Source organism: Oncorhynchus mykiss, chromosome 2, assembly GCF_013265735.2.
Source record: "Oncorhynchus mykiss isolate Arlee chromosome 2, USDA_OmykA_1.1, whole genome shotgun sequence".
Taxonomy (NCBI): Eukaryota; Metazoa; Chordata; class Actinopteri; order Salmoniformes; family Salmonidae; genus Oncorhynchus; species Oncorhynchus mykiss.
In genome coordinates this window covers 71,141,764-71,168,782 of record NC_048566.1, presented here as the reverse complement: position 1 = coordinate 71,168,782, position 27,019 = coordinate 71,141,764, and the positions used below count along the sequence as shown (strand labels likewise).

At 45.5% G+C, this 27,019-nt stretch overlaps 1 protein-coding gene and 1 long non-coding RNA gene across 2 annotated transcripts in view; one reads left to right on the top strand and one right to left on the bottom strand.

The window, feature by feature from the left end:
- The first annotated feature begins 4,725 nt into the window (after window positions 1–4,725).
- Window positions 4,726–27,019, top strand: part of LOC110495479 — a 29,793-nt gene continuing 7,499 nt past the window's right edge. Inside the window, exons 1-2 of the long non-coding RNA XR_005037744.1 lie at window positions 4,726–4,966; window positions 16,740–16,826. This is a non-coding gene — a long non-coding RNA (uncharacterized LOC110495479). The remainder of the gene's footprint in view (window positions 4,967–16,739; window positions 16,827–27,019) is intronic.
- The window catches only part of LOC110495464 (multiple C2 and transmembrane domain-containing protein 2), a 41,073-nt gene continuing 32,862 nt past the window's right edge, over window positions 18,809–27,019 (bottom strand). Inside the window, exons 21-23 of the mRNA XM_021570741.2 lie at window positions 26,851–26,960; window positions 22,724–22,821; window positions 18,809–20,475 (exon numbers count right to left, since the gene is read on the bottom strand). Coding sequence (XP_021426416.1) covers window positions 20,416–20,475; window positions 22,724–22,821; window positions 26,851–26,960 — 268 coding nt within the window. The 3' untranslated portion in view covers window positions 18,809–20,415. The remainder of the gene's footprint in view (window positions 20,476–22,723; window positions 22,822–26,850; window positions 26,961–27,019) is intronic.

Below are 27,019 nucleotides of genomic sequence, written 5' to 3'. Positions count from 1 at the left end.
CTTTTTGTCGGCCTGTTTCTGCTCTGCTTGACAATGCCCTCCAGGTCAGGTATGAGAATAACAATAGGCGTCTCCTTCTATGTTCCTCAAAGACTGTATTGTTCCATTAGCATGCTTCATTCTTTCAATGCTAACAGTCGGCATGAATAAGGATTATGCGAGAACGCAGACAGAGATATAGGCCTATACTGTTTAGATTTCTTTTCAGAAAGAAGTGCATCAAATGCATCCCTTTGACCATCGTTTATACAATGGACTAGCAAACGGGGATGGATGTACGGAATGTATGCGTGAGAGTTAAATAGAAATCGGCCTCATAATGATGCGGGGACAAAGCATGCAAGTGTTTGAAAGCCTATGTAAAGGTCCAGTCAGTGACCTCTAAATGCCAAACTAAATATGTCTGTAGCCATAATAACTTTTATAATTTGAATGATGATGATACCATTGCAAGTCTCTTATGCACAAGCACTTATCATCTGTGAGGGAAAGCTATCCACCATCTCAGTACCATATACATGGAGGGAGGCAGGGTAGACTAGGCTCTAGGCTGGGCAGCACTGATTCCCTCTGACAGTCTGGCTCTGCTTGCTACCTGCCTAATCCCTGGCTCTTTAAAATTGTGTTTGGAATAAACTGACTAAAGGGAATAGGGCTTCAGAGTGCTGAAGGAAATGGAGAGCTCTTTAGGTTTGATTGACAGCTCTTGTCAGTAAGTCTTTCTCAGTAAGAGGCACCTGCCTCAGCCCTTGTGGAATCCACGTTCCAAAGCGAGGCGCAAAGGCGTTGTCTTAATTATCCCCAGAAAAAAAGAAACACAATTAACAGTAAAGCGTTTAGGGTAGAGAGATTATTTACTGGGGCCCGTCCAGTGGAGACAGACGCTGGGCGCTCCTGGGAGACGGACATGTCCGTCAGCATAGGATGGCCAACCAATCCAATTAAATCTCAGATCTTTCAGCCGGTCAGAGACAAGCCAACGGTGTTCATCATCCAACAATGACATTCCTTTGGTTTTTCATTTAAATCCAATGTGTTCTCAAGACAAAAGGGTTCTATTCAGTCCAAGACTACATGGTGAGTTGCAAAGCTATGCAAGAACAGCAATAGTTTTCATTGAGAAAGCATCTCTTACAATACACTAAAACACGTACGATTACATTGTGTTTATCCAAGGTTAAGTATGAATACAGTGTTCATGAAGGTTGTCTGCATAAGGTTCAGTATGGCTGTGAGTGGCTGGTAAAGAAAGGATCCTGTAAGAGCCTGTATGTAGCCTGTATATTAGAAGCCTTGGTTCTCAGCCATCTACATGTGAGGTAGGTCACTCAGGGTCATGGACATGGGGATTCTGATTAAGACGTTGATGGACGTAACAAAGGAGATGGGGGCTGTGACAGAGGGAAGATGCCAGTGCTTTTCTACATGAACTTTGCAGAGCAGACCCTCCAGGCAGTGGCATGCCAGAGAAAGAAGGATTGTGGTGAGCCAAAGAACTTTACTTCAGGAGAGGCAGACCAAATGAAAGTCTGACACACTGGGTCCCCAGGTCAGCTAGCAGGTGGGAATAAGATGGAGGAGAGGGGGGGGGAAAGAGGGTGTAAGAGCAGGGACGTCACATCTGGCCTGAATTAGGAAGGTAATACGGCGCGCCCTGAAAAAGTGTTTGAGGATCTCGGAGGCAGATCTCCTTTCCTAAGTAACACCAGGTCAGTGTGTCACGGGGGGCAGATCAGAGTGATCATAGCTGGGTCTTTGAGGAGCAGGTGCCACTTCTACTGCTGTCTCATACTGCTTAACTGTATGGAATGTCGTTAATCTAGCATTATCATAGGATATCTACGCAGGGGATATTTTAGGTTTTACTTTACTTGTAATAGATCTTGTTCAGTATTTCTCATATTGTACATATTTTATCAGATGCGCTATATCACTCTGAAGGCAACAATGGCTGTGGTGAATGTTGAACCATAATTTTACCAGTGCACTGTAGGGGAAAAGCAGAGTCCTGTGTCCCATTTAATCATAGTAAGTGGATTACCTCACCTCACATTACCTCATCCTCTAATTTTAAGATATCACAATATAAAACCCCTTGGCCAGCTGATTTAACATCCCCTGACCGCCCACTGCCAACTATTAACAGGGAGATACATTCAGTGAAAAAAATCCTCTGAGAAGCCAAGAGTAACAACAGCGTCTCCTAATCGTCTCATAATTCCCCCTATGGCTCTATCACATTCAATGTCTCACACGGCTTCTCTCCCCCTGCTACCATAGCAGGGACTGACATTTTGGAGAATTGATTCATCGCTACATTAAGTAATGCAGTAATCAATTACTAAGACAATTTCTCGGGAAAAACAGAAGCATTTTAAAAGAGGCATTAATGTCACTATTGGAGGAATAAAATGGTTTGGTTGCAATGTGAGCTGTATCTGACTGGGAGCGCTCTGAGCCTCTGCTCAGTCGTAACTTACCCGAGCAGCACAGTGAAGTGGAAGGTCTCTTTTTCACGCTACCATTTTCATCCCATTTAATCGAATTCCCCACTATTGTTATCACATCTACAAAACAATTCTGTGGTGAGGTTACCCAGAAAGTGAGCTTGCATCTGCTCTCACGGGGGAGTGGGAAGAGCAGCTGTGGACAAAGAAGACAGTGTGAGGACCACAGAGTAGGAGATGAAAGGTAAAGACACAGCTACAGTATAACACACTTTTACTGGCTACAATGTGGAACTGGAACACACAGCTTTGTTATTCAAGGTTTCGAGAGGATACGGGTCATTATAAATATGGTTCCATTGTTGTTGTACACTCTATTACAGTATATTCCCCTCCACTATAGTAGGATGCTAGTTTTTGTTGTTGCACAACATAGTTCGACCAGGTAGTTATGTGGTGGCTTCAGGGGGACTTTTCTAACAGAATTGAAACACAAATATGCCTTTGTTATCCTGTAAGTCATCTTAAGTGCTTTAATGAGAACGGTATTGTCTCCACAGCTCACTGAGCTACCCTAAACCTAGCCCAAAGACACAGAGATGGAATCTGAGCCAACAGCATTTTAGTTTAAACAGCTTTTTAGGCTTTCCTCGAGTACATTGTGCACCCTTGTGGTTTAACATAAGAATTACTATTATCAAGTAATGGTCTGTGCAATACCATTGGATTAGTTTAGTATGCAATAATGAGTCCATAAAGATGGCTCATTATCGATATACAAATATACAGTATCATAGCAATATTGAATTATGTAGCATTATGCATAATTTCCCCCAATAACCTGTCCTATGAACTTGTAAAATTGTAGGCTAGTGTTTTGCTACACTACAAAATTCCTCAACCACAAACTTCCGGGCCCATCCTTGTGAGTTCACTGAACTTTTGCAGTGTATTATACACCAGTGTACCCATACTCATGGGGTGATGCTGCAGGGCCGGGTGGTTGCAGCTCAGTAATGATTTACAAATAACAATAAACTAAAGAATGAACAAATCAATAAATCAGTAGATCTCTGGATATTTGAGAGCCAACCTTATTTCTTTATTTATCTGGATCTTTTATTGTTATCGTCTCTCCAAGGCAGGAGCAGGAATCCCAAATGATCCGAGGGGTTAGGGGGCGCGGCGCCCCCGAGCCCCTAGCCCCATAGCGGAGGTAACGTATTCAATGGCCTGGGGCGAGTGGTGGAGAGGAGCAGCCCTGCTGCATACTGATGGCAGGGAAAGGAGGCAGTAATTGGAGCTGCAGAGGAGAGGGGAGAGGAGGGCAAGCACTAGGAGATGATGGCTTTGTTTTGCCTCTCTCTGCCTGTCTGTGCCGCTCAAACTCCTCCCCCCACACCTCTCCCTCTCACACTCACTTACTGCAGATAGGGAGGAATAGAAAAGAGATACTTGCTAATTGGTCTCTTGCTGCTTGCTTAAAGATCCATAGGTTTATTTCTAGGGTTTTTATGTCTATTGAAACTAATAAACGACTTATGTACTTGTGTGTATGGTAATTCAAGAATTACATAAACCTATCATATATTGTTGTCGGTTGCATAGCGCACAGTGGCATGTGTTAAAGATGGGTATTATTAATAACATGCAATTGTGTGAATATAACACAATCTTCTACATCTACATGTCCATGCAAAATAACTTAATGGGATGTAGGAACATGAATAGATCATTTTATGCTCTATTTGTAACTCCTGGCTATAACACACCAGCCTGGAGTCTATGGAAGGCAATTTAAAGCTGTCTGGAAGGATGTAAATTGGTAAATATCAGTTTAATCAGAGCACATCTCAGTTAATTAAGAAAATTACACTGACAAACCGTCTGAAGCTGATATAAGAACGCAAGCCAGCATGGCAATCAGAACCATCCCTTATGGTTCAGCCACACAGCTCCCTCATGTGGGTAAGAAACCGTGCTCACACAGTATGCTGCAACACTGTACAGTAGCTTAACATCACTATCTAAGAAATGGTACAGGAGGTAGCATGATTTTACATCTAGGCATGATTTTACATCTATATAGTAAGGCTGTTTGTGTCTTATGCCCTGAAGAATTGTATTCTTAAAACATTCACATCATCATGACATTCTGATCTGTTGACACAGATTAGTGATGTGAAATGCTTGGCTAAAGGCCAGAGTCCTGGTGGCGGCGTGTTAGAGTCATTGCTCCCCACCAGCCCAGACTGCAGTGAACAGGTTGAAGCCAGAGCCTAGAGCCTGCGGGTCAGTGGAAGGACGTGAGCAAGTGGAGCTTTCATTTCCTGTCAAAGAGGAGCAGCGAGGAGCTTTCAGAGGGATCAGTCGCAGCCTAATTGGGCCCCGGTGGGTGACACGGCAGCGTCGTAAATAAAGCAAACACAGTTTTAGTGTCTCTGCCACTGGACTCTTTAAACCTTCATCACAGAGCAAGCACTTCCAATGAAAGACCACATCTAATTACTTTGCTAGAGGTTAGTTTTTTAATTGATCCTTTTTTCCATATGCATTTATGTTTTTAATCAGAAATTAGAGCATACATTTCCTCAGTGCTGGAGGACCTGGTAGGGGACCATAATTAGCAGGCTGGTGCCTGACACTATCTGCTGCTGTTTAATACGCTGGTCTGGTGTTACTCTGACAGTACTACTGCATGGTCACTCTGACAGTACTACTGCATGGTGTCACTCTGACAGTACTGCTGCATGGTGTCACTCTGACAGTACTGCTGCATGGTGTCACTCTGACAGTACTACTACATGGTGTCACTCTGACAGTACTACTACATGGTGTCACTAAGATAGTACTGCTGCATGGTGTCACTCTGACAGTACTGCTGCATGGTGTCACTCTGACAGTACTACTGCATGGTGTCAATCTGACAGTACTACTGCATGGTGTCACTCTGACAGTACTACTGCATGGTGTCACTCTGACAGTACTACTGCATGGTGTCACTCTGACAGTACTGCTGCATGGTGTCACTCTGACAGTACTACTGCATGGTGTCACTCTGACAGTACTGCTGCATGGTGTCACTCTGACAGTACTACTACATGGTGTCACTCTGACAGTACTACTGCATGGTGTCACTCTGACAGTACTGCTGCATGGTGTCACTCTGACAGTACTTCTGCATGGTGTCACTCTGACAGTACTACTGCATGGTGTCACTCTGACAGTACTGCTGCATGGTGTCACTCTGACAGTACTGCTGCATGGTGTCACTCTGACAGTACTACTGCATGGTGTCACTCTGACAGTACTGCTGCATGGTGTCACTCTGACAGTACTGCTGCATGGTGTCACTCTGACAGTACTACTGCATGGTGTCACTCTGACAGTACTACTGCATGGTGTCACTCTGACAGTACTGCTGCATGGTGTCACTCTGACAGTACTGCTGCATGGTGTCACTCTGACAGTACTGCTGCACGGTGTCACTCTGACAGTACTGCTGCATGGTGTCACTCTGACAGTACTGCTGCACGGTGTCACTCTGACAGTACTGCTGCATGGTGTTACTCTGACAGTACGACTGCATGGTGTCACTCTGACAGTACTGCTGCATGGTGTCACACTGACAGTACTGCTGCATGGTGTCACTCTGACAGTACTACTGCATGGTGTCACTCTGACAGTACTGCTGCATGGTGTCACTAAGATAGTACTGCTGCATGGTGTCACTCTGACAGTACTACTGCATGGTGTCACTCTGACAGTACTGCTGCATGGTGTCACTAAGATAGTACTGCTGCATGGTGTCACTCTGACAGTACGACTGCATGGTGTCACTCTGACAGTACTGCTGCATGGTGTCACACTGACAGTACTGCTGCATGGTGTCACTCTGACAGTACTACTGCATGGTGTCACTCTGACAGTACTGCTGCATGGTGTCACTAAGATAGTACTGCTGCATGGTGTCACTCTGACAGAACTACTGCATGGTGTCACTCTGACAGTACTGCTGCATGGTGTCACTAAGATAGTACTGCTGCATGGTGTCACTCTGACAGTACTACTGCATGGTGTCACTCTGACAGTACTACTGCATGGTGTCACTCTGACAGTACTACTGCATGGTGTCACTCTGACAGTACTACTGCATGGTGTCACTCTGACAGTACTGCTGCATGGTGTCACTCTGACAGTACTGCTGCATGGTGTCACTCTGACAATACTACTACATGGTGTCACTCTGACAGTACTACTGCATGGTGTCACTCTGACAGTACTGCTGCATGGTGTCACTCTGACAGTACTACTGCATGGTGTCACTCTGACAGTACTGCTGCATGGTGTCACTCTGACAGTACTGCTGCATGGTGTCACTCTGAAAGTACTGCTGCATGGTGTCACTCTGACAGTACTACTACATGGTGTCACTCTGACAGTACTGCTTCATGGTGTCACTCTGACAGTACTGCTGCATGGTGTCACTCTGACAGTACTACTGTATGGTGTCACTCTGACAGTACTGCTGCACGGTGTCACTCTGACAGTACTACTACATGGTGTCACTCTGACAGTACTACTGCATGGTGTCACTCTGACAGTACTGCTGCATGGTGTCACTCTGACAGTACTGCTGCATGGTGTCACTCTGACAGTACTACTGCATGGTGTCACTCTGACAGTACTGCAGCATGGTGTCACTCTGACAGCACTGCTGCATGGTGTCACTCTGACAGTACTACTGCATGGTGTCACTCTGACAGTACTGCTGCATGGTGTCACTCTGACAGTACTGCTGCACGGTGTCACTCTGACAGTACTGCTGCATGGTGTCACTCTGACAGAACTACTGCATGGTGTCACTCTGACAGTACTGCTGCATGGTGTCACTAAGATAGTACTGCTGCATGGTGTCACTCTGACAGTACTACTGCATGGTGTCACTCTGACAGTACTACTGCATGGTGTCACTCTGACAGTACTGCTGCATGGTGTCACTCTGACAGTACTGCTGCATGGTGTCACTCTGACAGTACTACTGCATGGTGTCACTCTGACAGTACTGCTGCATGGTGTCACTCTGACAGTATTGCTGCATGGTGTCACTCTGACAGTACTGCTGCATGGTGTCACTCTGACAGAACTACTGCATGGTGTCACTCTGACAGTACTGCTGCATGGTGTCACTCTGACAGTACTGCTGCATGGTGTCACTCTGACAGTACTGCTGCATGGTGTCACTCTGACAGTACTGCTGCATGGTGTTACTCTGACAGTACTGCTGCATGGTGTCACTCTGACAGTACTGCTGCATGGTGTGACTCTGACACTACTGCTGCATGGTGTTACTCTGACAGTACTACTGCATGGTGTCACTCTGACAGTACTGCTGCATGGTGTCACTCTGACAGTACTACTGCATGGTGTCACTCTGACAGTACTGCTGCATGGTGTCACTAAGATAGTACTGCTGCATGGTGTCACTCTGACAGTACTACTGCATGGTGTCACTCTGACAGTACTACTGCATGGTGTCACTCTGACAGTACTACTGCATGGTGTCACTCTGACAGTACTGCTGCATGGTGTCACTCTGACAGTACTACTGCATGGTGTCACTCTGACAGTACTGCTGCATGGTATCACTCTGACAGTACTACTGCATGGTGTCACTCTGACAGTACTGCTGCATGGTGTCACTAAGATAGTACTGCTGCATGGTGTCACTCTGACAGTACTGCTGCATGGTGTCACTCTGACAGTACGACTGCATGGTGTCAATCTGACAGTACGACTGCATGGTGTCAATCTGACAGTACTACTGCACGGTGTCAATCTGACAGTATTACTGCATGGTGTCACTCTGACAGTACTACTGCATGGTGTCACTAAGATAGTACTGCTGCATGGTGTCACTCTGACAGTACTGCTGCATGGTGTCACTCTGACAGTACGACTGTATGGTGTCAATCTGACAGTACTACTGCATGGTGTCAATCTGACAGTATTACTGCATGGTGTCACTCTGACAGTACTACTGCATGGTGTCACTCTGACAGTACTGCTGTATGGTGTCACTCTGACAGTACTACTGCATGGTGTCACTCTGACAGTACTGCTGCATGGTGTCACTCTGACAGTACTACTGCATGGTGTCACTCTGACAGTACTGCTGCATGGTGTCACTCTGACAGTACTGCTGCATGGTGTCACTCTGACAGTACGCCTGCATGGTGTCACTCTGACAGTACTGCTGCATGGTGTCACTCTGAAAGTACTACTGCATGGTGTCACTCTGACAGTACTGCTGCATGGTGTCACTCTGACAGTACTGCTGCATGGTGTCACTCTGACAGTACGACTGCATGGTGTCACTCTGACAGTACTGCTGCATGGTGTCACTCTGACAGTACTACTACATGGTCTCACTCTGACAGTACTACTGCATGGTGTCACACTGACAGTACTACTGCATGGTGTCACTCTGACAGAACTACTGCATGGTGTCACTCTGACAGTACTGCTGCATGGTGTCACTAAGATAGTACTGCTGCATGGTGTCACTCTGACAGTACTACTGCATGGTGTCACTCTGACAGTACTACTGCATGGTTTCACTCTGACAGTACTACTGCATGGTGTCACTCTGACAGTACTACTGCATGGTGTCACTCTGACAGTACTGCTGCATGGTGTCACTCTGACAGTACTGCTGCATGGTGTCACTCTGACAGTACTACTACATGGTGTCACTCTGACAGTACTACTACATGGTGTCACTAAGATAGTACTGCTGCATGGTGTCACTCTGACAGTACTGCTGCATGGTGTCACCCTGACAGTACTACTGCATGGTGTCAATCTGACAGTACTACTGCATGGTGTCACTCTGACAGTACTACTGCATGGTGTCACTCTGACAGTACTACTGCATGGTGTCACTCTGACAGTACTGCTGCATGGTGTCACTCTGACAGTACTACTGCATGGTGTCACTCTGACAGTACTGCTGCATGGTGTCACTCTGACAGTACTACTACATGGTGTCACTCTGACAGTACTACTGCATGGTGTCACTCTGACAGTACTGCTGCATGGTGTCACTCTGACAGTACTGCTGCATGGTGTCACTCTGACAGTACTGCTGCATGGTGTCACTCTGACAGTACTACTGCATGGTGTCACTCTGACAGTACTGCTGCATGGTGTCACTCTGACAGTACTGCTGCATGGTGTCACTCTGACAGTACTGCTGCATGGTGTCACTCTGACAGAACTACTGCATGGTGTCACTCTGACAGTACTGCTGCATGGTGTCACTAAGATAGTACTGCTGCATGGTGTCACTCTGACAGTACTACTGCATGGTGTCACTCTGACAGTACTACTGCATGGTGTCACTCTGACAGTACTACTGCATGGTGTCACTCTGACAGTACTACTGCATGGTGTCACTCTGAAAGTACTACTACATGGTGTCACTCTGACAGTACTACTACATGGTGTCACTCTGACAGTACTGCTGCATGGTGTCACTGACAGTACTGCTACATGGTGTCACTCTGACAGTACTACTGCATGGTGTCACTCTGACAGTACTACTGCATGGTGTCACTCTGAAAGTACTACTACATGGTGTCACTCTGACAGTACTACTACATGGTGTCACTCTGACAGTACTGCTGCATGGTGTCACTGACAGTACTGCTACATGGTGTCACTCTGACAGTACTGTTGCATGGTGTCACTCTGACAGTACTACTGCATGGTGTCACTCTGACAGTACTACTGCATGGTGTCACTCTGACAGTACTGCTGCATTGTGTGACTCTGACAATACTACTGCATGGTGTCACTCTGACAGTACTGCTGCATGGTGTCACTCTGACAGTACTGCTGCATGGTGTCACTCTAAAAGTACTACTACATGGTGTCACTCTGACAGTACTACTACATGGTGTCACTCTGACAGTACTGCTGCTTGGTGTCACTGACAGTACTGCTACATGGTGTCACTCTGACAGTACTGTTGCATGGTGTCACTCTGACAGTACTACTGCATGGTGTCACTCTGACAGTACTACTGCATGGTGTCACTCTGACAGTACTGCTGCATTGTGTGACTCTGACAATACTACTACATGGTGTCACTCTGACAGTACTACTACATGGTGTCACTCTGACAGTACTACTACATGGTGTCACTCTGACAGTACTACTACATGGTGTCACTCTGACAGTACTACTACATGGTGTCACTTTGACAGTACTACTACATGGTGTCACTCTGACAGTACTACTACATGGTGTCACTCTGACAGTACTACCACATGGTGTCACTCTGACAGTACTAGTGCATGGTGTCCATTTCAGAAACTTAAAAGGACCACTTTTGGTCAGATTTAAAGTGATGCACTACATCATCTATAACACTATGCTTATTAGAATTCCAAAAGTTGATTCAAGCATCAAATTAATAAGCAAGACAAGAGGATAAACCAACTGAAAATATTCAAGGCCAAATTCAGTATGTATTGTGCTGGGGAAGGCGGAGAGGCGTGAAACACACAAGTAGCTTTGAATAAAGACATTGATTGAAGATATGCGAGGTAGTTCCTGAAATACCGTTGGTTACTCTAATAGATGAAAATAGTATGGTGATATGATGTTTGTGTCAGTGTGTTATTGTGTGGCTGTTGATATTTCAAATGTGTAGTGTATGCTATTTTGGTTAAATATTAAACTTTTAATTGTAATGTCTGCTTCCAACTCACACTCTCAAACACGTAGATCCCCTGAACGCAGCTCACTTTCCGGCCCACTTTCCAGCTCACACTCTCAAACACATAGATCCCCTGAACGCAGCTCACTTTCCAGCCCACTTTCCAGCTCACACTCTCAAACACATAGATCCCCTGAACGCAGCTCACTTTCCAGATCCCAATCACCTGAATTCTGATCACCTGTTCACACACCTGTATGTCATTGTCACACACTATTTAGTTCAGTTCTTTGCACCCCATCATTGTGAGGTATTGTTTGTATCGTGACACACTTCTATTTGTAGCTCTTGGTTTCCCGTAATTTAATCCTCCCGTGTATGATAGTTTTGATCTGCCTCACTAACGACGCCTTTTGCCTATTCCCTGCCTGTACTTTATCGGATTTCCTTTTATCAACCTATTGCCTGATCTCCCAGACGACATCACTAACATTTTCCCTGACTGTACTGTTGCCTTCTTGGCCCCCCTGTGTATGACCTTCTGCCCGCCCCTGGACCCAGCTACCTGCCTCCTCCTCCTTTACAAATGAACACCTGCTGCGCCCTGTGCTTGAATACCTCACCAAAAACGACAGATGGATTCAGCGGAGCTGCAGCTACGTCTGTCCCGACAGGAGGAACGAATCAATGAACTCTGCGACCTCCTTCACCAGTCCCTTCCTGCTTCACCGATATCAGGTGCCACAGCCTCCTCTCGTTCATCTCCCCCATATCCATGCGTAATAAATATGACGGCTCCCCAGGGAAATGTCAAGGATTTCTCATGCAATGTAACCTGTACATAGACCATCACCCCGCTGACTTAATCTCTGACAAAGACCGGGTGGACTTCGTCATCTCCCTACTCACAGGCAAAGCTCTGGATTGGGTCACAACCCTGTGGGCCGCTCAAAGTTCTGACCTGCCATCTGAATCACATTTCCACAACCTCTTCAAGGAGGTGTTCGAACATTACGTTTCAGGTCGTCAAACCTGTTATGTGAGCTGCGACAGGGCCATCGCTCCACCACTGAGTATACCCTTGAGTTCCGCACCATGGCTGCCGGCAGTGGATGGAGTGAACCATCTCTCCTTAGTCTACCGGATGGTTCTTAATCGGGAGTTAGACCAAACTGGCCTGCAGAGGAGATTTAACGAACCTAAACCAAATAAATCTGGATGTCCATATCCATTGGCAACGTTAATGGTGTTGTCTTCTCCCATTCCTCTAATCCAGCTCCTGAGCCCATCTTGCCTCCATCTTGTGTTGTGGACCGCAGACCTATACATTCGCCCATTGCCTGCGAGTCTTCCACGCCCTTCTCTCATCCACCATGGTCTAATAGCCCCAAACACATGCAACTCGGCCATCGGAGGTTACGTGAAAACCTGTGCCTCTAATCCCCCCCCCCCCCCCCGTTAGGATTAATGCGCTGGACGGACAACCTCTCGGAACTGGTCTTGTGACTCGCAACTACCGAAAGTATCACCCTTCAGATTGGCCTCCTTCACTCTGAGGTCATTCAGTTAATGGTGTTGTCTTCGCCTAAAGAACCCCTCATCCTCGGTCACCCCTGGCTAAGCCTTCACGACCCTTACATCTCCTGGCGGCAAGGGGAACTGCTGTCATAGTCTCCTGCCTGTTTTAAGAACTGCTTCAGTCTACCCTGTTGAGCCACCTCTATAGAAGGATCGGAGTCTGCCATTCCAACCCACATCCCACCTGTATATGCCCAGTTTCTGAGTGTCTTCAGCAAGAAAAAGGCGTCCATTCTGCCCCCTCATCGCCCGGAGCACTGCGCGATCGACCTCCCTCCTGGGGCATCGCCCCCTAAGGTTCGGATCTACCCCTTGTCCATCCCAGAGAATGAGGCTATGGACACCTATATAGAAGAGGCCCTCGACATGGGATTCAGCCGTCCTTCCACGTCTCCCCCGGCATCCAGTTTCTTTTTTTGTGAAAGAAAAGGATGGTAGTCTCTGTCCCTGCATAGATTATTGACCACTCAATGACCTTACCATCCAAAATTGCTTCCCTCTGATTCCGGACGCACTAGAACAAGTTGGACAGGCTACCATCTACTCCAAACTGGACCTACTGAAAAGCCTCTTCACCTCTGCACCCATCCTTAGGCAGCCATATCCTACCCTTCTTTTTGTTCTGGAGGTTGATGCGTCTGAGGCAGGCGAAGAAGCGGTTCTCTCTCAGCGGATAGGGACACCTCCCAAATTACATCCATGTGGCTTCTTTTCCAAGAAACTGTCACCCGCTGAGAGGAACTATGTCGGGAACCGAGAGCTCCTCGCCATTAAGCTGGCTATCGAAGAGTGGTGCCACTGGTTAGAGGGAGCTCACCACCCATTCCTTGTCCTTACCAACCACTGCAATTTGGAGTACTTAAGAAGTGCTGAGAGGCTCAACCTCAAACATGCTCGCTGGGTACTCTTCTTCACCCGCTTTAACTTCACTGTCACCTATCTGTCTGGCAAGAAAAATGTGATGGTTGATTCCTCATCCAGTCTGTTTGACTCCCATTCTTCTAATCCAGCTCCTGAGCCCATCTTGCCTCCATCTTGTGTTGTGGGAAATACAATCAGCCCTCCAAGAGACCCTACGCCACGACCCAGCACCTCCCGAAACCCCTGCAGGCAAGACCTACGTTCCGGCATCAGTCAGACGCCAAATAACGCAGTGGTGCCATACCTCGCTAAGTTCTGGCCATCCCGGGATCACCCAGACCGTGGAGCTGCTGACACGCAAGTTCTGGTGGTCATCCCTGACAGCAGACGTCTGAGATGACGTTATTTTCTGTCCCGTCTGTGCATGGGCAAAGAGCCCTCGCAAATTACCTACCAATAAGCTCAAGCCTTTTACCTACACCACACAGACCATGGTCCCACATCACCATGGATTTCCTCACTGATCTGCCAGACACTTCGGGCATCACTACTATTTTAGTTGTAGTGGACCGGTTCTCCAAGATGTGCCCACTCATCTACCCAATGCCATGGAAATGGCCGAGTGCATGTTCCAACAGGTGTTTCATCTGGATAGGATGACATCATTTCGGATCGGGACCCCAGTTTGACTCCAGGGTGTGGCGAGCCTTCTGCGACCGACTGAGGGTCTCCATCAGCCTATCCTCTGGATACCATCCCCAAACCAACGGGCAGACGGAAATAGGGATGTACCTTCGCCAACACTGCACCCACCGACCACACAAGTGGAGTCGCTATCTAGCCTGGGCCGAATACGCACAGAACTCCTTGGTGCAAATCTCACTCCTTTTCAGTGTGTCTTCAGATACTAACTCCCCCCCCCCCCCCCCCCGCCCCCCCTCATCAACTGTGCCTGCCGTCGATGAGTGGTTTGGGACAGAGTGAGCAGGTTTGGGAGGCTGCACATCGGAACCTACATCAAGCTTCCCTCTCCCAGAAATTCTTCACTGACCGGCGTCACCGACCTACTCCACTCTTCCACCCTGGGCAACGTGTGTGGCTCTCTACCCGGGACATCTGGCTTCGTGAACCCTGCAAAAAGTTTAGTCCCCCGTTCATTGGTCCCTTCAAAATAACATACCGCATCAATCCTGTCACCTACCGTCTGCAGTTGCCCCGCCATTTCCGGATCTCCTCATCCTTCCTTATGTCCCTTCTTAAGCCTGTGAGGTACAGCCCTCTCCATCCACCAGTGGCGCACCTCCGTTTGATGTTGGCGGAGCACCGGCTTATTCCGCCCAAGCCCTCCTTGACTCCAAGAACCTGGGTGGTCGCATCCACTACCTGGTGCATTGGAAGGGTTACGGAACTCCAACTCACACTCTCAAACACATAGATCCCCTGAACGCAGCTCACTCTCTAGATCCCAATGTGCTTGAAACCAGCTCTCTGTCTCCCATCATGTTCATTACATTAATATTTAGCTTCTTTTAAATTCACAGCAGATCAAAATATATCAGCTCCAGATTGGGCTTCTTTATCACGCTAGATTTTCCCACCATGACTTCACTTTGTAATTCTGCTGTGTCTCTTTCCTAAGGACTGCATATACATATTCATTCTGATGCTATAGAATGTGTCAGAGGTGTCCTAACGGTGTCCTTGATGAAAGGCTATTCCTATTGAACACTTTTGCAGTCATCCATGTGCCAGCCACTATGGAAATGTGTTTTTCCTCTCCCACTTTCAATGAAACTAAAGTTGATCTGTACTTATCTCTATTGATACCTGATTTTATTTGTATTTTTTTCTTCAGGGTTTGCAACTGCGAAACTATCAGTGTCTTTAGCAGATTTAACAAACCAAATATTGTTCTCTTTCCTCAGGGGGCTCAGACTCACATTGCATTCAGTGTTAATTCAAAGGAAATATGCAGTTAGATTATTCTGTGAATTGCCTGACGCCTGACGCTTGCCTGACGCTCACACTAAGTACAGAGCATCGAGGTAACGCAAGAAGTTAAAGGCTTTACAGTTCTATTGCTTTTTAAAACTGTATTTTTTATTTTTAAAGTCAGACCTGAACTCTGTTTATCCTACAAATATGTTCAAGGTTCTTTGTCAAGGATGTAGAGCTTTAGTTCAATTTTATTTGTTTAACCAGGGTAAACTCAGTAGCAATTGGCACTGTTTTTCAGGGAGTCTTGGGAAGCTATCTTGAAGAATAAGAAAATAAAGTTGAAACCAGTGTAGAGGCATCTTGATGACAATGTCCTAGCTTCCAATACAAATAACGTTTTGAATTACTGACCATTTGAAGGTTCTCTCAGCAACAGTAACAATTTGGTCTGACCTGATTGGCTGCAAGGCCCTGGTTTCTGTTCATGTGACATTGTTCCAAGGTAGGCAGTACAGTAGCTATCCTGAGGCCCATGTCAGGACCCCCTGATCCTAGAGCAGTGCCTGTCAGGCCTGCACCTGTAACAGAGACCTTGTGGCCCTGCATCCAGCATGTAGGGCCATGCTGGGCCACAGCACTGCCTCCGACATGCTTTGCATTCAACCACCACTCACGGCCCAGGCAATGCTCCAGAGACTGGCCGTGATCCCAGCTGTTCGCTTCATTTTAATGCACTCTGAATAATATTAAAGCAGAATCAGTTGAATTTATTAATGCAGGCTGCCCCTCTGAGAGATGCTTTTAAAGGCCAATGATTTAATTTAAGCTCTTAAACCCTCTATTTTTGATATGTTACAAAGAATTATGGCTTTTGCCATGTCTTTACACCACAGAGTACAGTGGGCCACTGTATAAATTATTACCAAACCATGACTTCTGGAAACAGCCACCATTAGCAGTCATATTTCCACCCCTTATCCTAGAGACCATATCAGTCCCTGTTCTTGCACTTTCTTGTATTCCTGTCAATCGAGTTTGTTCTTGAATAATGAACGACACTGTCAGTATAAAATCTATTTGCATGGTTTTTTGTAGTTGACACGGAGGATAAACCGACTCCTACAGAGCAAACTAGCACCTGAATATAGGCTTGGATGTCTTTTCAAAAGCTCCACATGCTGTCTCCTCAGGTACATGCTTATGGAGGAAGACCAATCTGGGACTGTAGCACCACAATCTGGCCCGTCATTTGGATGTCGTTACTGAGTTGATTCCAGGTGAGTCTTCCACTTTACTGGTGTCAAGGTCATCTTAGAGTAGGCCCTGACCTCTGGCATTTTAATTCAAGGCAGCCCAGACTCAGGGCACTAGTGCTAATCTCATTGGCCCGTTTTTCAATTGGTACCACTAGAACAAATAGCTATAACCAAAGAGATTTGACACCTGTAAGTATAACCAAGAGTAGTGCCTCTGTCACTATGCAGCACTGGGGTGAAATAGTGTCTCCATGATGGGAGGTCAGAGAACCATCACGAAATCACTCATGTAACAATTACTAAAAAAGAGGTGCGGAGTGTAGTGGCATAATAAAATGAAGCCTTTGCTGGCATCATCTGAAAGGCAGGGCGGTACACCTGCGAAGGAGAGAAGGGATCACATCAGTGTTCTCTGTGTTTGCGCTTGCTAGTTTGACGCCCGCTTCAGGGCTGCACATCACAGGAGCGACTGCTGAAAAAACAGGTTGTAGGGGTCCTTGCGCACAGCCTGCCTGTGGTGCTGCCTGAAGGACTACCATGGAAACAAGGAGTGTGACAGGCTCTGGGGGGATCCACCACAGCTGCAGGCACTTCCATTTTGACAGACTGATGAAGACATCACTGCCACACAGCGCACAAAAACAACAACAACTAGTGGAAAAAAATATGATCCAGGCAATGTTAACTGCTATGTGGCTCAAATGTTTATTAGCAAGCTTGTAAAACATCCAGGGAGTTTCTAATGCATTCAGGGACCAGATTGCATGGTGACTTATCTGCTGAGATTTGGGCTTTTCCCTAGAGGGAATAGAGTTATAAATTATTTCTTAAATATGATTACCTCTCTATGAAGAGGAAAGAGACATTATGCTTGGTGAGAATTCTATGGCAGTCCTAAACCTGTCTATATCCTGTCTTTAACTCATTGAATGAATGACTCAACATTAACAGAGGGCGTCCAAGCCCAAAAGCTCAGTGCCAGTGACTTGACAGCTGGGAAGCAGACAGTCTATTCACCATGACCTCTCTTAATACCAATGACGTCATTTGCCTTGATAATATCTCCACTGATGACAGCTCCAACCTCTTAGTTCCCAGAAGTCCCCAGAGCCAAGCTCAATTCATCAATATTAGCCAACGATACTCATGTCAAACATTATGGAACAGGTAGTGGTTGTAACTTCAAGACAAAATGTCACTTAATAGTTATTTGGTCATCTCTTTCAGAAACAATGCATCAGTAACAAGCTGTAGTTATATTTCTGTTTGGAAAGTTCTGTCTTGTATTTTTAGAAGTTTTGAATCCTAACGAGTTTCTAGGATCAAACATATTGCAGAGCACATCACTGTATGTGTGAGATACAGCAGTATTGGAGTGTGTTAAAATATGATGATTAACAGTACCCAGGGAGTGATGCTTAATTGGTTTCACCTGTCGGGACACCTCATTGGTTCTTCTCTGTGGGCACCCCACCTCCTCCTCCATGCCACCCCCACCCCACCCCCAGTGGAGCCCAGAATGCATCAGGGTTTCAGCTTGTATGTGGGATTTAGCTCGTCAGAAGCTCAGGGTCACCTCCACTCCCCCTCACTTTGAAATGGACCCCTGGTGGCAGCTCCTGGGAGAGCCCAGTGATGTCTCTATCAGCCTGTCAAAAGAGATAGCCTGGGGCTCCACCAGGTCCCCCTGAGCCAATCAAACTCTTCACAAAGCACAGATAGATGCTCTTTCACCAGCGTGCTACTGCAGAGGAAGGAGATCACCCGCCCTCCCGCCCGACTGGGATGCTCAGCACACCAATCAGCTAGAACAAACTTCCAGTGCTGGGGTCCAGGGCTCGCCTCAGCCAAAACTCTGCTCAAACTAGGGCTATTTTTAAGTGTTCCTTGTTTATTTTATTTACTCTTTCTTTGAATGAGCAGATCTGAGAACACACCAACTAAACAATAAGTTATTTCAAAGGCCTACTGTGTGGAGATCCAACGACAAAAAGGACTCTAAGAACTCTGATAACATGTTATATGATTAAAGTTCCACTGGTACATGAGCAAGAAATACTCCATAAGGATTTTATCCAATATGTGCAGTCTGGAAATGTCATGAGGAATTGATTTCCCATTAAAAAGAGATTGTAATTTGTCAAAGGCAATGAAAGAGCCAGTTAATGTAGGCCCATCAAGGATAAAACTGTTTGAAAATCATCACATTCAAATCTAATACATATAAGATCTAAAACAATCTTCTAAACACACCAATAATCATCTCTAAGTAACATCACATCAATGTTTGAGGCTAATCGTTGTGAATAATTTGAAGATGCCTCGAAGCAAACCGTGAAAGACCCTCTGAGGATTATGTCTGATGGAGTAGGGAGCATATGTTACTCTTCCAGCAACTCCATCATGGAGAGAAAGACTATCCCCTGTGTGTAGCCAACATTTGGTAGTTGAGGTGATTTTAGTGGAAACGTGAAGCATTAAGTGCTGAAGATGAAGAGTACTCTCTGTGAGATGAGCGCCTGCTCATTTGGACCCTGTTATTGTGAGAAGGCAACAAAAGCACTGCATTAGCCACTGCGCCGGACCGACATACAGGGCTTTGATGTGAGCTCGGTAACCAAGGCACAGCGGTGGCCGATGCATGAGCTCTGTTCCAATGGGTGTGTTGTGTAATCAGATGTATTTACTGTGTATTCAGGGAGAGAAGTGGTGTAATCCATTCCCAGTGCAGTTAGGAAGAAAATCATTGTGGAGCAACTACAGTTTGAGATTGGATTTTTCGAGGTTTTACAATTCATCACATTTTCATTTGAGAATTGACAAATAAGACAGACATCAAAACAGGAAACGTGAGACGTTGCACTAGAGTATCAAAGTTACATGTGTCTAACTTTCCTTTGAATCTGTTCAGAAAATCAATTCTTCATAATACAAAATATTTGATCAAAGGGATTGTACAGAGTTGATTTTACAAATTAAAATAATGATATGCACCTTGAATATAAAAAGGCTTTGTATAAACCGTTATGAGCATCGGCCTACATAAAAAGACAACCATAAAAGTACAAAATTAATGCCTGTAATACTTTACCTAAAGTCTATATTTGAGAGATCAATTTAAATTGGTAGGAATGTACAAAGTACAAAGTATTAAATGGATTTAGCACACCTACAGTATTACATATACCAATTTGCCCTCATATGAAAATAAAATGTAAATGATTCAAAGCATTGCAGCGGTTCAGATATACTACTCAAACCAATAAAAGCCAAACAGCAGAGGTCTGAGTTAAACCAAACTTTCTAGCTCTCATTCTTTTTCTAAAATGCATGAATGGATGCGGGCAGACGGCGTCTCTGGCTCTGTGATTGACAGCTCCATGTGCTGCCTCCCTAGCCGGTGCAGTGCACAGCCCCTGTCAGGGGGGTGGCAGACACACAAACGGGAGAGCGGCTGACTGCACCCCCACAGCAGGGGGCACGGGAGAGGGGGGAGCAGGCGGTGAGGGGTCGCAGGTTCTGCTGGCACTGGAGCGTTGCCATCGTAGCGGACTGGGCCGTGCCATTTTCAAAAGGAGCCCGGGCCTTTCATCCAGCATGTCCGAGGGGCTTACCTTCTCCTCCGTGGCGGGCTCTGGACGCTGGGCGCTCTCAGCTCGCTGTACTGCACCTGTAAAAACAAACAGGAGTTTGGTCGGAGGCAGGTAATCTGAGCTCAGTGGAGCGCACGGTAATGGCTCCCCCGAGGAGAGCTGGTGCAGGGGAAAGCGAGGCGGGCTTGCCTGTAATGAATCATTTTTTAAACACAGGAGCAGAGGGGATTAATCACAGGGAGGAAGGATTTGAGAAGTCAAGGGTTCCGTACCAGCGCACTCCCCCCTCCTCTGCCACAATCGCAATATTAGAAGCAGACATCAACTGTTGAGAAGACCTGCCAGTGAGGGAGTTGTAAAACTGCATAATCGCTCATTGCAAGTTGTGTCCTTTCGGAGAAAACTTTGTACGAAGCCAAGAATAGCCTCAGCCAGGGGTTTCTTAACTAGAGTAGCAACTGGCATCAATGGGATGTCGAATTTTACATGCTTCAATGGGAACTAAAAGTTGACTTTGATTTCATCCGAGAAAAGAGACCTGCCACATTTTAACTTTAAACCCCAGTTTCCTTTCAGTTATGTTTGCAGAATTATGCTCAACATCAAAGATTTCAGGTTTACACAGATTCCTACACGTCCAAACATATTTGTAACATAAATCAAGGCTGAAAGTCTAGAATTAAACTTCCAAATTGGAACTTACTATGGCAAATGGTTGAAAAACTAAGTATCTAAAATATCTTTGTCCAATTTTGTAGTCTCTACTGAAAGTAACAGGCCCCAAAAATGAATCAAAACAACCATAATGCGAAACCAATTGATAGTTGGAAAAAGATTTAGAAACTTGACAAAATGAAGTTTGAAGAAAAATTGAAAAAAGAAAAAAAGCATTTTTGTTGTTGCTACAACAATAACATGGTTCTGTTGAATCAAGGTAGAGAATCCATACTAATTACCAAACCCTGATTATTAGAATTGGAGATGGAATGAATGAGGGAACAAAGTGACTGCCGTCTGCATCAGAACATGAAACTGTTAGAACTAACAGATGCTTCTTATTTCAGGACAGACAAGCTCCTGTCAGAAGTCCCGGTTTGGGGGGGCTTTGTAGATTTGCACAGGCACTAATTGCCAAGTAATTTTGCTGTGAGACAGGAGCCTGTTTCCAGCCTTTGTAATATGGCTAGACTGTGTCCATACCTCGGCCTATCTAAGGGTTGGAGTTCTAAGGTAATAACTATTGTTATGGTTCTTGTCTTTGTCTTGTTCGGCAGATTATTATTCACAAAACTTTATCTACTGATGAGTCATTATGAATGTTTTGTTTTGTTATGTACCCACCATCCATGACATAGTTCATCTGTAAACTAGACTAAAAAGTATTGTCCCAATGGAGTCATTTTTAAAACTTTAACAATGTGTCACATAAAAGATGTGAGACATAAAATATGGCAAATCTAAATGTATTCATCTTGTTGTTTTGCCAACTTTACTCAGCCAAAAAAATCACATAGGCTTCTCTCCAACATCACTGAACATTTGGCAATAACTCTCAGAGTGACAACATCAAGGGGGCAGTGGAGAAAGAGACTGGGGTTCATTGTCTTTCTAGATCCAGACAGTCACGTATCCTAGCTGAATACTGTTTGTGGAGTACTGTACCTGGGAGAGGAAGGCACTGTTTGCTGCTCCGTTTCCTGCCCACACTCAGCCTCTCTCAGTCAGAGACCAGAACAGAGAGAGAACAGGATGAACACCCAGTACCACGTACCCTGACAGCACCCTGCCCTGGCAGCTATCTGCTACCAGCCCTGTGATGTAACGGCAAATGACATATCAGCCATGGCTAATATATGATCACATATGGCAGCCAGCAGGATGGCCGGGTCTCACGACTACATTAATTGACTCCCCCACCCTGATGTGGCGGGGGCCACGTCAGAGTGTCTATACTGACACAGAGCTGGTCACACTAGCCACAGACAACCACAGACGTCAGGGGCCCTCTGCCGGCCCCTGGCCAATCACAGGCCCCGACGCCACAGCGCTTTTATCACAGAGACAAAACTGCTAATCAGGGACGAGGCTGGAGCGATATGGTGGAGGACAGATCAGAGCAGACCCCATCCAGGCAACGGGGCAACTGAATCAAACCACCGACAGAAATAATTGGGCCAGGGGTGCTTTAAACGCGTGAGTTCATTAATAATCAAACAATGCCAGAGGATATATTTCCCCAACACTTGAGAATTCTGTTAGAGCAAATAATGCAGATATCTTCAGGGAATTCCCTCCCTCTATGTGTATGTGAAATTGAACCCTTACCTTTTGAACATCAGAAGGCACCCTCTTGAGGAAATCCAGTATTTCATTATTGTCAATGGCATACGGGTTGCGTAGCTTCTTGGTAAATTTGTTAACGCCTGTGAAAACAAGGACACATTAATAAATAAAGGTGTCATCGAGACCTGAATATTTTTACAAGGAGAAAACAATCTTGTGACCCCATCCCTAGCTCTTTCACCGCTGTATGAGAAATTGCACCTTGTGATGGTATTAAATTGATCCCCTGGAACTAAATTGAATCTGTATATCAATAAGATGGTGGGGTTGTATGGACAGGGCATTGATATGTATCATCATAATAATACACTACATGTTCAAAAGTCTGCTCATCGAACATCTCATTCCAAAATCATGGGCATTAATATGGAGTTGGTTTCCCCTTTACTGCTATAACAGCCTCCACTCTTCTTAGGAAGGCTATCCACTATATGTTGGAACATTGCTGCAGGGATGTGCTTCCATGCAGCCACAACAAGCACTGATGTTGGGCGATTAGGCTTGGCTCGCAGTCGGCGTTCCAGTTCATTCCAAAGGTTGTTTGATGGGGTTGAGGTCCAGGCTTTGTGCAGGCCACACCGATCTGGACAAACCATTTCTGTATGGACCTTGCTTTGTGCACAGGGGCATTGTCATGCTGAAACAGGAAACGGCTTTCCCCAAACTGTTGCCACGAAGTTGGAATCACATAATCGTCTAGAATGTAATTGTATGCTGTAGCGTTAAGATCTCTGTTCACTTGAATTAAGTGGCTTGCCCGAACCATGAAAAGCAGCCCAGACCATTGTTCCTCCTCCACCAAACTTTACAGTTGGCACTATGCATTCGGGCAGGTAGCGTTCTCCTAGTATCCACCAAACCCAGATTCGTCCGTCGGACTGCCAGATGGTGAAGCGTGATACTCACTCCAGAGAACACTTTTCCACTGCTCCAGAGTCCATTGGTGGCAAGCTTTACACCAACTCCAGCCGACGCTTGGCATTGCGCATGGTGATCTTAGGCTTGTGGGCGGCTGCTCGGCCATGGAAAACAATTTCATGAAGCTCCCGACGAACAGTTCTTGTGCTGATGTTGCTTCCAGAGGCAGTTTGGAACTCGGTAGTGAGTGTTGGAACCGAGGACAGATGATTTTTACACGCTATGCGCTTCAGCACTCGCCGGTCCTGTTTTGTGAGCTTGTGTCACCTAACACTTCGTGGCTGAGCCGTTGTTGCTACTAGACGTTTCCACTTCACAATAACAGCACTTACAGTTGACCAGGGCAGCTCTAGCAGGACAGAAATTTAACAAACTGACTTGTTGGAAAGGTGGCATCCTATGACGGTGCCACGTTGAAAGTCACTGAGCTCTTCAGTAAGGCCATTCTACACTGATGTTTGTCAATGGAGATTGCATAGCGGTGTGCTTGATTTTATACAGCTGTCCGCAACAGGTGTGGCTGAAATTGACTAATTCAAAAGGGTGTCCACATACTTTTGTATATGTCGTGTATACAGTACCAGTCAAAAGTTTGAACACACCTACTCATTCAAGGGTTTTTCTTTATTTTACTATTTTCTACATTGCAGAATAATAGTGAAAACATCAAAACAATGAAATAGCACATATGGAATCATAAAGTAACTAAAAAAAGTGTTAAAAAATATGTTATATTTGAGATACTTCAAAGTAGCCACCCTTTGCCTTGATGACAGGTTTGAACACTCTTGGCATTCTCTCAACCAGATTCATGAGGTAGTCAATGGGAATGCATTTCAATTAACAGGTGTGCCTTGTAAAAAAGTTAATTTGTGTAATTTATTTCCTTCTTAATGTGTTGGAGCCAATCAGTTGTGTTGTGACAAGGTAGGGGTGGTATACAGACAATAGCCCTACTTGGTAAAAGACCAACTCCATATTATTTCAAGAACAGCTCAAATAAGCAAAGGGAATCACAGTCCATCATTACTTTAAGACATGGATGTCAGTCAATGCAGAAAACAACTTTGAACGTTTCTGCAGTCGCAAAAACCATCAAGCGATATGATGAAACTGGCCCTCATGAGGACAGCCACGGGAAAGGAAGACGCCGAGTTACCTCTGCTGCAGAGGATAAGTTCATTAGAGTTAACTACACCTCAGAAATTGCAGCCCAAATGCTTCAGAGTTCCAGTAACAGACACATCTCAACATCAACTGTTCAGAGGAGACTGTGTGAATCAGGCCTTCATGGTCGAACTGCTGCAAAGAAACCACTACTAAAGGACACCAATAAGAAGAGAGACTTGTTTGGGCCAAGAAACACGAGCAGTGGACATTAGACCGGTGGAAATCTGTCCTTTGGACTGAGTCCAAAATTGAGATTTTAGGTTCCAACCGCTGTCTTTGTGAGACGCAGAGTAGGTGAATGGATGATCTCTGCATGTGTGGTTCTTACCGTGAAGCATGGAGGAAGAGGTGTGATGGTATGGAGGTGCTTTGCTGGTGACACTGTCTGTGATTTATTTAGAATTTAAGGCACACTTAACCAGAATGGCTACCACAGCATTCTGCAGCGATATGCCATCCCATCTGGTTTGCGCTTAGTGGGACTATCATTGTTATTCAACAGGACAAGGACCCAACACACCTCCAGGCTGTGTAAGGGCTATTTGACCAAGAAGGTGAATGATGGAATGCTGCATCACAAGACCTGCCTCCACAATCACCCGACCTCAACCCAATTGATATGGTATGGGATGTGATGGACCGCAGAGTGAAGGACAAGCAGCCAACAAGTGCTCTGCATATGTGGGAACTCCTTCAAGAATTTTGGAAAAGCATTCCAGGTAAAGCTGGTTGAGAGAAAACCAAGAGTGTGCAAAGCTGTCATCAAGGCAAAGGGTGGCTACTTTGAAGAATCTAAAATTAAAATATATTTAGATTTGTTTAACAATTCTTTGGTTACAACATTATTCCATGTGTTATTTCATAGTTTTGATGTCTTCACTATTATTCTACAATGTAGAAAATAGTAAAAATAAAGAAAAACCCTTGAATGAGTACTGTAGGCATGTCCAAACCTTTGACTGGTACTGTATGTTGGCAGCTCAACAGTACAGAGAATGCTGTAATGCAGGCAGCAGGTGCACAGTAACACAAACATCCATAAGAGCTTTTGAACAGAGCCTGGTGGCTGACTGCAGAACATACATTTCAGTCCGTGTCCAAGGGCGACTCAGGTCCTCTGAGTACACATACAGTACTAAAGCCTGGAGCAGAGATTACCAATCTCCCTTCCCCCTTCCCCCTATCACCACTCCACCCCCAACCACCTTTTCATATCAGTCAAACAACCAAAACATTTCTTCTGTTTCCATTCAAATAAAGTTTATTCTTTATCTAATTTTCAATACTGTTATTTCCACCCATTTGGTTGCATTCCACACTCTTTCTAGAAAGCAAACAAATACCTCTAGGTTCTAATGAGACCATATATTCACAGCTAGCTACATCGCTTACCTCGACGTGTACACAAAGAACCTAAGGACCTAAATGTGTGCAGACGACATGAAAGGTTTGCGTTACAACCAGAGATGGGGGTTAACTGGGGAGTCAGGAGAGTGTATCAGTGCTGTTGTTTGATATGATTTTGGTATTGATTGTGTTGGAGGCAGTGTGGAAGTACAGTTAGTTGTGGGCTAACAGCTGGAGGAGGAGTGTCTGTTTCCCTCTGACCGCTGAGACGACTGTCTTCCTCTGTAGGACTGGAGCAGATAATGAGGGTTTACAACAGGAGCCTACACTGCCCAAGGACATCCTGTTTTATATACAGCATGATGCTCTCTGCCTTGCCGCTCGGCTTTGTTTTCTCACAGACCCTGAGCCTAGCCTCAGACTGGTCTGCTTACATCCCCCACTGAGTGAGCTCTGAGCACAATGGGCCTCTGGAGTTAGCAGCCTGAGCTCTGGGCATTACAGAGATGTGAGGATGGCTGTATGTTCAAATTACTTCAACACGTTATAATGATAATGGATATAAGTGCTATTCCCTGTAATTGTCTTCTTACAACAATGTTTGGCAGAAGGGGAAGCTATCCATTCCAAAATACAGTATGTATTATTCAAATAATGGTGTATATTTGACTTACCCCATATCAAGATAATGTAGCGCAGTGGGATGTAGTATAATGTTGCTGTTGCCACAAAGAGAACCAAGCAGGCCAGGCAGGACAGGAAGGGCACAGACCAGTTGAATGTGCTGTGGATGAAATATTACATCAAATAAAGTCAGAATATCATTATGACTAAGAGTGTACA